Raw genomic sequence first — 11,082 nt, forward strand, 5'->3', positions numbered from 1 at the left:
GCAGTGTTAGTTTTCCACCAAAAGGGTGCAGCATCGTACATTATGAAGATACTATACTATATCAAGACCGTAAGCGGTGGCTTAAAGGCCTTCACTGAACACATTCATTTGGTGGAAATTAATAAGGATAATGAAAAGCTGGATGTTGTAGACCGTGCAGTCTCCCTAGAGAAGTAGGTGGACTCCATTTTGAGGTTCACAGAAAACCCACTTACACACCAACTAAGTCATTTTTCCATTCACACCATAAACAGAAGCACAAACTGGAAGCAATCCAGACTTTATACCAGCAGGAAGAAACAACAGTCAAATGTAAAATGCTAAAGACAGGGAACAAAGTCCCATCAAGCCGTCTTTCAATTCCTGTGGTTACCCTGACTGGGCTTTCATTAAATTAGTAACTAGACCAAATAAAGTCAGACCATAGATCCCCAGACAACATAACCCCATTTAATGGAGCTATATCGTCATCCTATATGTAGCAGGGGTTCCTCAGGTCTTAAAGATTGCTGCTTTTTAAAAGTTATGGACCAGAACCAGTACTGTATTTTGCAGCAAGACTATACAGATCTGTGAAACCATCACTGGTCATACTTTAGGTGCGGCATAGAGCCCTTTTGGCTAAGACTTAGTAGATGTAAGAAACACAGCTTCAAGAATGAAAACGAAGTGGATACGCCCTCATTAAAACAGAGAGGGGAGACCCTTTTTAGCACACCAACTTCACACCATTCACTACCTGGAGAAGTAAACTCATGCACAGAGGCTTCCTCTGAGTGGTTGTCCTCATTTACGTTTATTTTTTTCTGCTAAACAACAGAAATGAAGGAGCAATTCCGATGCATGGTCTTCAACTGTTCAATAACAAACAGCAGCCATTGGCTGCATTATGGGAAATAGGGCTACACAGCTAACGATTTTTTTCCATTGTCAGTTAATCTTTTGATTATTATCTCAATCTGTTTGGTCTATAAATGTCGGAGAAAGATAAAATATGTAAATTACTGTCTCCTAAAGCCTGAGATGATGTCCTCAAATGTCTTGTTTTGTCCACAACCCAAAGTTATTCAGTTTAGTGTTATAGATAAGTAAAGTAACAAGAACATATTCACATTTAAGAAGCTTAAGACTTTTTTTCTTAAAAGATTCCTCAAACCGATTATGAAATTAGTTTGAAATTGCAATTTAGTTATTGCAGCTCTAACAGGAAATGTGGGATCTGGTGGTGTTTTATATTGTGTCTCCACCCACTTTATAGAAGTAGAATACTGAAACTCTGCAGTGCTTCTTTAATATGAATAACTTCAAGAGAACAGGCTGTAGAACAATTGTTCATGAAAGACACATTTTTCCAAATAAATGTACCAATCTACACATTGCATAATTAACACACTTGTTTTTGTTGTATGCAAATGAAGATGACACCAAATATTGCCTTATTCACATTTGTATTTTGCCAGCAGTTAATGATGTTTATATCTCGGTACTCAAAAACCGCCAACATGCATAAAAAGAGGAAAACCCAAAACATTAGATCATTCTTTTACACACAGTAGGAAATGAGGGGAAAAGCTCATCTCTACATTCTAGAAATGCTTTCCTCAACTCATCTTCTCCTTTAATCCACAATCATTAAATACTGCGTGAAATTATTTAAGGTGGTTTTGGAAGATAATGGTTTTCATCATCCAGTCCCTCACGGTGCCCTCCATCTCAACTATCTCACACCAGTGTCCCTCCATGACAGTTCTCCCTCTGTGTCCTCCTCAGAGTTTCTTCCTCATCTTACCCTTCTTTTGACCACCGCGTCCAAAACCTGACTTTTTAACTTCTCCGACCCACTGCTTGTTCTTGTTACGGAGATTCTTCAGGCCTCCACTCTGTAGGAACTGGTGCTTCTGCTTTTTCTTTCGCTGCTTCAGGATCTGCTCCTTCGTCTTCAGCTCTGACCGCACTGTGCGGCCACCAGGCGTCTGCTGCAGTCCTGTAGGCCTCTGGAAGTTAGGGCTCTGGAAGTTAGGACCTCCTCGACCTCGACCACGGCCACGACCACGACCTGGGAGAGACGGATGACGCAGAAACGAGGATTATATTAAATATTTCTTGATGGTACACAAACTGAAAACAGCTTGCAGAAAGTGACTCCGAGTCACAACACCTTTGCAGATTGGGTTATTAAAATTCAACATTGCAATAGGATAATTTGTCATAAAGCAGCAGTTGGTAACAATTGAACATAAAATGCCAAACCTTCCGCCTCTCTCTCTGCTGCTATCATTCTGCTAAGCCCCTCCCACCAAACCCACAAACAGGAGCCAGCAGCCCTTCAAAACTTCATCCCCCTCAGGGCTCGCTCTCCACAGCCAAAAGCCTTGCCAAGACCCGTCCCCCTCGCATCGACTCCAACTCTTCCGCTTATTCCTCACTGTTTGTCATTATGCCTCTTTGCCACTCACCGACATGAGCGCCATGGCATCGAACATAATGAGCCCAAAGTTCTGTTAGGAGCCGGGACATGATCACACACGTGTTTTGTACTATACGCTGTTTATGGCAAAGGAGAGATGGGAATTTCTTTCATTGCTGGTGGTTGTTTCTTCAGACACCTTCTAAAGCCGCGCTGAAGGTGTTGAGCTTGTGTGAGGGAGAGCATGCGTGAGGAGGGGCGGTTGAGCAGCATGTGCACGAGCAGTTATTAACACTGCATTAGGTGCTCCTACTGGCTTTGATTGGTTGTTTTGTTTAGGAAGCAGTGGATTCTCATTAGGAGCAAAAGGAGGAGGCAGAGGAACTGTATTTTTCCCCCCACAGATTATCGGTTAGTCAGGCTACAGTGACAGTTAGATGAGCAATATCGCTCTCATAGCTGTCCGTTAAAAAAATAACGCCAGTTAGCTTAGCACAAAGACTGTAAACAGGGAGAAAACAGCTGGCTTTGCTCTGTTTAAAAGGTAACAAAATATACCTACTACTACCACCTACTAACACATAAAAACAACATTGTTTTAATACAGATTAAAATAACAAATAACATGTTAATTAAAGATTTTTTAAAAGGTGGAACTAAGCGTATATTGTTAGACTCAGGCCAGTGGTTTTCCCCTGGTTCCAGTCTTTTTTCATTCTTACTTTCTTTTAAACAGTCCATCAGATATGATAATGGATTTGTTTTCAAGAGTTCAAGTTGAGACTACAGATGCTCCTCTACCTCCTGCTGGCTTCCTTCCTCCTCGTCCTCCTCCTGTTTCTCCATCTGAGCCAGATCCTCCGTCGTCAAACTTGTATTTTTTCTTCCACTCCTCATAACTGACATGTCGTTAAGTCATACAACATCTCAACAACACAGTTAAATATTGTCAGAGCGAGAGAGAACAGTAATAGCAAACAAGTATACGAACAGAGACTTTCTCGGAAGGATACAAGTTCTTCCTGTTCTTCTTGTTACTGATGACCTGTCCACCGTCTGTTCTGATCTTGTTCTTCTGGTCCTCCTTTCCTGTTTCTCTCACAAAGCGTTTCCTCTTGCGGTCCCTACAAATGATAGACAGACCCTAAATTATCGTATGAAATGGTAGAATCATAAACAAGAGCTGAAATAGAAGGAGAGAGATGGCTTTAGATTGAATCCAAATTTTCACCATTTCATTATATTTTTGTGCTGGTTTAACCGGCTTCCCTCATCTCCCATGAGGTCCAGGACTGCTGAGGAGGCCTGCTGTTCAAAAGCAGTGCCCTCTCCGCCGAGACTTAACCTAACACCACACAGAACATGAGTCACAGGTTAGAACACACAGATACTACATTTAAAATCCTGTCTGATGCCAATCTTTCTAAATAAAATTAAAAAAATCTCACCCTCTCTCGGAGTTGAAGTCTTTGGGTCTGTAGGGGATGTAATGCTCCTCATCTTTGCCTGACTGTCTGCTTCTTTTGTTCTTTGGCCATTCATCTTCCTGCTGGCCTCTCCTTTTAACACCTACCATAGCAGAGAACACCCCCTGTAGGAAAAACAAAGAAGTGCATGTGAAAAAAACAAATCTAGATTGGCATTTAAAGTGCTTAGTTGTAACAATATTTATATTAATATAGTAGAGATGCTGCATTGTGCAAAGTATTTTGATCAAGAAATAATCTTTTAAGTCACTGTCAAGCAAAGATACCACACCATCCACTCGTCCTAGCGACGCAACTCAATCTTATGAGATAATAAATTGAATAACTTGGGGTTTTGGACTCTTGGTCAAACTAAATAAGACACCTGAAGACATCTACTCAGGCGTTAGGACATTTTTATCAATTCTTCATATAATCGATAATGAAAAGGATCTTCTGCAGTCTGAATATCTTTAGACATACAATGGATAATTAGATTGTGTTGGTGTTAGGTGACATATCTTTCAACTGAAAGAACTACAGATTAGCAAAACACACCAGATGTGGAGCACTCACTAGAGTTTTAGGGTCTGGTTGTACTCTCAGTGCATGTCTTACAAAAATGCTAAAAAGTTGCTGTATATTTCCAATCATAATACCACAGAGGCATGAGAGTTACTTGCCTTGAGAGTGTCCTCGTCTTTGCTGGAGGAGTGTGTGAAATCATCGGCGGCGGCGGTGGGATTGATGGGCTGCTGCAGCCGGCTTTCTGCGGCCAGGTCGTCCCTGCGTTTGCTGAATTTGTCCATCAGCCGCATGTCCTTGGAGCGTTTGGCCTGCATCACCTCCCTAGCCTGTGTCTTACTGTTAGAGTTGATTTCAAAGATAGTCTACAAGACGATGAAAGGAGAATATTTTTACGTACAGCATGTTCACAGGTCAGCGGGAAATTGAATGAGATATCAGCATTATTATCTACTGTAACTCACTGATTTAGATTTGTAGCCTTTGATGGCATCAACTATTTGAAGGCGCTCTAGCTCCATTTTCTCCAATCCTGACCCTGAAACAAGATTAATCAAATGCTGTTACTAACTACAGTCTGAATATCATCATCACTGTTCTCTTCAAAGTTCTCCTTCCACTAAACTGACCTAGTAGTGGATGGACGGCCATGCTGGACAGATCTGTGCTTTTGACCCGTCTGATGGACTCAGTTGAGGGGTGTGGTCGAGACTTGAGATACTGCTTGTAGGCATTCTCCGAGACATGACGCAGGTTTTGCAGGTCCAGGGAGTTTTCGTGAGCCGTGATCAGATGAGAACTTTCGTCATCCAGGATACTCTGAGGGACCCGACCGAACACACCTTCTTCTGGAGGAGGGGCGGAGAGGTTCAGATTGGAGAAAGTGACAGCAGAGACGTAAAGACTGTGACAGCTAACACATCTACTAGCAGAACATGAATCCAAAGAACAGGCAGGCATTCAGCAAAGCCTACCTTGTGTGTGTTCAAGTGTGGCAAACTGAACAGGCCTTCCAAGGAAGAGGTGAAGGTCGTAGACCAAAGGCATCTCATCTTGGCAAATCATACTGTAGGCTACGCCACTACGCCCAGCACGTCCCACGCGGCCTGATGGGAGAAGACAGATTATGACCGAAATGGTAATCCTCATCACACATTATCAAAATCTGGTAAAATGAAAGAAAAATCTCTAATTAAGAGCAAATCTAGATACTAATTTGGTGTAAAAGCCCCTCACCAACTCTGTGCAAGAAGAGCTTGGGCTTGGAGGGGAAGTTGTAGTTGATGACATTGTCCAGCAGGGGGATGTCTATTCCGCGAGCAGCAACATCAGTGACAATCAGCACCATGGCTTTCCGATTTGCAAATTTCCCGATGTTGATCTTCCTGGCAGTCTGATCAAGGGAGCTGTAGATGTAGGCACACTCCAAACCTTCTGAAGTCAGCAGCTGGAGTTCAAAACAAAAGAATCGAATCAAAGCTGTAATTTTACAGAAAATATGAGGAAACTTTCACAACTGGATTTACTAAACCCCGTGAGGGTTCACTGAGGGAAAGAAATACAAAGAGAGACACAACTGAGTTATTCAGCTGTTTGCAGCTTACCTCCTTGAGGTACTCTACATGGTGTTTGGTGGCTACAAAAACCACCGTCTGCTCCTGAGGCTTCACTACGTTCCTCAGCAGATGAAGCAGCAGTGCTGACTTGTCATCCACCCGCAGATAGAAAAACGACAGCTGAGGGAAGAAATGTGAGGTTAACATTTTTTAAGTGTTGGGACAGATATGAAGTAAGGATCGTCAGTCATTTCTGAGTAATAAACTTTTTAACTCTTCATGTAAGTAAGAGCTTGCAAAGAACACCTGAAGGCAGCATAGTGTTTCCCCTAAGGTTGCATGATGATAGGGCAAGTATTGAACCTATGGACCCACAGAGCAGCCGTTTGGCTTTAAACATGTGGATTGTGTTTTAGTAATTTTCCATTCTAAACCATTAATTTCAGGCCATACAGCGTTTTGAAAGATGTCGAAGAACACGAAGATGCACTACTTACCTCGTCATGTTTTATTTTGACTTATAAAACGGGTAGATCAAATCAAGCAATCTCATTTGTTCATAGTAGTGATATAATGAGCGTATACAACGGGTATGACGTCGAATTCCTTTACATTCCTCTGGTATTAAAATGCAATCTGATACAGATCTGATCGGCTACAGATCGCATTTTACCAGTGGAGATAAATAAATCAATAAACACACACACACACACACACACACACACCTTGTCCCAGATGTCTGCAATATTGCAACAAAGTTTAAGTTTCAATAGCCTGTTCAAAAGACTATTGCTCACGGAGAGACGCAATTCCGCCCTTTCTGGTAGGTATAATATAAAAGTGTTATTATTTTAAGCACTGCTGCCCGCTGGCACACAGTGGCAAGCATATTATCATAGGCCTATAAGTACCAATAAGTTACCCAAGTCAATCTCCTGACGCTGGACAGTTTTTAGTGGCTGCACAACAAACGGCAACGATATACCACGGCCTGTCGTGAGCTATTGCTTAAATATAAACCTTCCATTTCAATCAAATAATTAATAACAGAGGTTGAGAGACTGTGACCTCATTCTTTATAAAACTTGGCTTCTATGGGAAGAACAATTATAAGCACTTTTTTTTACCTTAATCTGGTCACTGAGCTTAGAATCCACATCCAAACGAATCAACACTGGTTCAGTCAGCCCTGGAAATATGAAAAAAAAGCTTATTTGGTTAACTTGTGTCTTAGGCACTAATATGTTATTATGCATATTATGATGATGATCTTTAAAAACATCTTCGATCATGATGGATGCATGGAAATGAACCGATTGTTGATCTCACCAGCTCTTGCAAACTCCACCAGCAGTTTGGGCAGAGTGGCAGAGAACAGCAGAGTCTGTCTGGTGTCTGGAAGTCTCCGGATGATCTCCTGAAGCTGCTCAGCAAAACCCATTTCAAACAACCTGTGAGGAGGAAGAACACAGACACGTTCACGCTTACATGCGTAAGAGTAAATCTGAGCTGTGAAGTGGAAAAATTACACCTTTAAAAAGGCACAATTCCATTTCTCACCTGTCAGCCTCATCAAACACCACGTACTCCACATTTTGCAACTTCAGGTTCATCTCCTTGACAACGTGCATGAGACGACCGGGGGTGCCGATGATTCTGAGGGAAAAGGACAGAGATTAGAACCGCAATGTATAGTACACGGATGGTGAGAAACAGCGTCATCAGTTAGCACCACAACAAAACACTCACATGTCAGGGTTTTCATGAAGAGCAGCAAACTGATCATCCATTCTGGAAAGGAGCAGATGCATTTATATTGATTTCAGATGAGAAATGTACAGATCTCAGAGTAAACAGAAAACATAATAGCACAAGAATATTGAGAAGTCACACACCTGTCTCCACCAAGGATCAAGGCGGTCTTGAGGCCGGTGAATTTCCCCAACTGTAACAACCACAACACAGTGAGGGAAAAAAAATAATAATTTTTGTTTCTTTAAATCAGGGACAGCACTGGAAAAACGTCAGAGAGGCTCTTTTCTCCCACTAAAAAGCCGATTAACTTTGCAATAATTAAAGACTTATGTTCCAGAAAATATAGCTACATGTAAGATCAGCCAACTTGAACAGCTAGATGAACAACACTCATCAGTCTGACCTCTTTTGTGAACTTCATAGTCTGCAGGGCCAACTCTCTAGTGGGGGTCAGGATGAGGGCTCTGGCTCCTGTTTGGGCTTGACGGGCCTTCAACTTCTCAAACATGGGCACCAGGAAGGCAGCTGTCTTACCACTGCCTGTCCGAGCCATGGCTACTATATCTTTGCCATCCAAAATCACTGGGACAGTCTGAAGTGGTGAAGAGAAGGATTGGACATGAAATACTGCACTGTTAGAAGTCACAAATGTTTCATTACAGAACCCTGAAGTGTACTGACTTACCTTTCTTTGGATCGGAGTAGGGACCTTGTAACCCTTCTTCATGACGCCTTTATATACAGGGTAACTGAGACCTGAAAACAGACATAATGTAATTAAACAATATTGTCTCTGGGGAAACAGTGGATCAGATTAATATATACAGGATTTATAATACTGTGAGTAGTGGTCGACCAATATGGGTTTTTCAATGGCAGATGCCGATATTAAGAAATATGGGCAGTCGATGGCCGATGTATAATGCCGATATCAAAACAAAGAAAAGTCATGTATAGCCACATTAAACCATGGAGAGTACAATCTAGTATACATGGTTATTTAGCCAGTAAACTGTTTTATGGAATTTTTATTAATTACTGAAATTGAAAAATACATTTGGCTATGGTGTAGATTTCAGAACGTGATATGTGTTCAAGGTAGAGTGGGGTACAGTTTGTCAGAAGTGACGTCATTCAGCTGCATTATTCTCAACAGTATACCAAAATATATTTAAAACTGCCTGTATAGGTTTTAGATAAGACATGCTTTCAATGCTTTCATTTAGAGTATGAGAAAAATGTTAACATTTAGAAAAGACGATGGGGTCACTGAGGAAATTTAGGGGGCCAAACTAACTTTTTCACCATCTTCCCAAAACTCACAGGGAAGTGAGAAGTGGAATGTTTCTGAACATATTTAAACATGTAACAAGAATTCAGGGGGTATCCGGATTTGAACCAGAGACCTCTTGATCTGCAGTCAAATGCTTTACCACTGAGCTATACCCCCGACTGTTAAATGGAGGGTGGTAAACACATGGAAGAGCGCTAACATCATTCATCAGCAGCCACAAGTGACAAGGCTGCCTGCAGCTGTGTCTGCATACATTTCTTGTATATTACTCTCATGAGTGGAGGTATTGGCCGATGCCGATTATCTCAAAATGCCAGATATCGGCCTGATTAAATCAGCTAACTTTGAGTACCCAGCAGACATGCAGCCCTACAGTACACACTTCACTGGGTCTCACCCATGGACTGAAAGCCTCCAGACTTCTTTTTTTTCTTGTTTTGGGCTCTGACCAGCTGCCTGGTGTCAGGCTCCACATCTGACAGGCAGTCTGAAGAGGTGGGGAACCGCGGCAGTTTCCTCCCTGGCTGTGAGAGCAATAAGAAATGACAACAGCTTGTTAACAACGTGACAAAGGTGCCAAATAAAATCGCTCTGAATTGATCTAATCAGTTGATCTTCTGATGTAAATACACATTTCTCATGGATAATTCTGACAAGATAGGGTAATATTTTATTCTGACACCTTTTTTCTAAACTGCTTTAAGTGGAGCATTATATGGATGTTTAACTATCGTTCATTAAAGTTCAACTGCTGGACACAGGACTAGTGACTGCTCTCTAATATTTACATAATACCAAAGTGATGGAAGCCTACTAACATCTGAAGGATGCAGATTATATATATATATATGTGTGCATGGATGTACACATGCACAGCAACAGCTTACTTGTTACACTGTAGACCTACTTGTGCATTGCAGCCTTCCAATGTTCATGTGTGTAATTGTAAAGTGACAGACAGACATTAAACAGATAGAGTGACAACAATACACGTTACTACACAACATTATAATGTTATCATTTATATTATATAATAACCAAGTAAATTAGATGTTTCTGAACATATTTAAACATGTAACAAGAATTTAGGGGGCATCCGGATTTGAACCGGAGACCTCTTGATCTGCAGTCAAATGCTCTACCACTGAGCTATACCCCCGACTGTTAAACGGAGGGTGGTAAACACACGTGGTGTGAGAAACTGTTACTGCCTTATAACATTACTACTGTGTTTATGTCAATACAGCAAACGCTGAGTTAGTTGCTTTAATTAAAGCAGTGTTCCTTACAGAATCATCGTCCTTAATTTCAGCAGCCAGTTCAAAGTCTCCGCCGTCAGAGTCCGGCTCCGGCTCTCTGTTGGGTGTGTATCTCTTCTTCTTCGTCAGTTTCTTCTTTCTCTGGGCCATCCTGACGCTGTCAGTCTCTTCTAGGCTGAACTCGGTATCTTTACTGTAGAGGTTATGAAATAAAACGACATCAAACTAGTCTTCAACACAGTCCATGTCACCTCAACTCACAACAACACGGTGGGCAGACATGTTGGATACACGTGTGAGCGTCTTCTTCTTCTTTTTCTTCTTCTTCTCCTTCCGTTTTGCTGGTCATTTTAAGCTCAACACCGCCGTCTACTGCTACGGAGTGTGAGGTCCAATCGGTGTATTCATAATTATAATTATACTCAATTTACTCCCCCTCCATTTCTTCTTGGACCCTAATATTGTTGGTTGTGTAATTTCTATTATCTTTAACTCCTTACTACGCCTTACAATCTAGTTTCTGATGTAACAATATCTCATTTACTCACAGAGGACACAGATTTGATGAGCTGAACTTCAAAGCCAATAATGCACCAGCTAAATCTAACCATATAACAGAATTTTCCGGTCTTTGGCCCTTCAAAGCCCTAATTAATATCAGTAATTCAGTGGAGAAGACTGATATTTTGTTTGAAATCTATAGCAGAAGCAAAGGAGCACTATATCTTTTAAGGACACCGAGACCATTTTACACGCCTTCATCTCATCACGCCTGGATTATTGCAACAGCCTTTTCACCTGTTTAACCCAAAAATCTATT

The 11,082-nt window shown here is 41.4% G+C and overlaps 1 protein-coding gene and 2 non-coding genes across 6 annotated transcripts; all 3 read right to left on the reverse strand.

Moving 5' to 3' along the window:
- Nucleotides 1-1,274: 1,274 nt before the first annotated feature.
- Nucleotides 1,275-10,574, reverse strand: ddx54 (DEAD (Asp-Glu-Ala-Asp) box polypeptide 54). 4 transcript variants are annotated; one of them, XM_046067435.1, is made up of 20 exons: nucleotides 10,293-10,574; nucleotides 9,401-9,527; nucleotides 8,395-8,465; nucleotides 8,113-8,301; nucleotides 7,850-7,899; nucleotides 7,704-7,745; nucleotides 7,515-7,610; nucleotides 7,284-7,405; nucleotides 7,082-7,143; nucleotides 6,003-6,134; nucleotides 5,635-5,845; nucleotides 5,373-5,504; nucleotides 5,028-5,243; nucleotides 4,863-4,936; nucleotides 4,557-4,763; nucleotides 3,856-3,998; nucleotides 3,639-3,752; nucleotides 3,421-3,531; nucleotides 3,207-3,306; nucleotides 1,275-2,060 (listed from the first exon to the last, which is right to left on the reverse strand). In XM_046067435.1, the coding sequence occupies exons 1-20, from the start codon at nucleotides 10,410-10,412 to the stop codon at nucleotides 1,767-1,769; spliced, it is 2,613 nt and encodes an 870-aa protein (XP_045923391.1). In that variant the 5' UTR covers nucleotides 10,413-10,574; the 3' UTR covers nucleotides 1,275-1,766. The 4 variants fall into 4 exon arrangements, with proteins under 4 accessions (XP_045923391.1, XP_045923393.1, XP_045923392.1 ...); XM_046067437.1 differs by having other exon boundaries at nucleotides 1,275-2,050; nucleotides 3,209-3,306; nucleotides 5,028-5,246; XM_046067436.1 differs by having other exon boundaries at nucleotides 1,275-2,056; nucleotides 3,209-3,306; nucleotides 5,028-5,246.
- On the reverse strand, nucleotides 9,088-9,159 carry trnac-gca. The gene has a single exon. It is a non-coding gene; the product is annotated as a tRNA-Cys (tRNA).
- Nucleotides 10,091-10,162, reverse strand: trnac-gca. Its single transcript has one exon. It is a non-coding gene; the product is annotated as a tRNA-Cys (tRNA).
- Nucleotides 10,575-11,082: the final 508 nt, after the last annotated feature.

This window comes from Micropterus dolomieu, linkage group LG13 (assembly GCF_021292245.1).
Source record: "Micropterus dolomieu isolate WLL.071019.BEF.003 ecotype Adirondacks linkage group LG13, ASM2129224v1, whole genome shotgun sequence".
Classification (NCBI taxonomy): Eukaryota; Metazoa; Chordata; class Actinopteri; order Centrarchiformes; family Centrarchidae; genus Micropterus; species Micropterus dolomieu.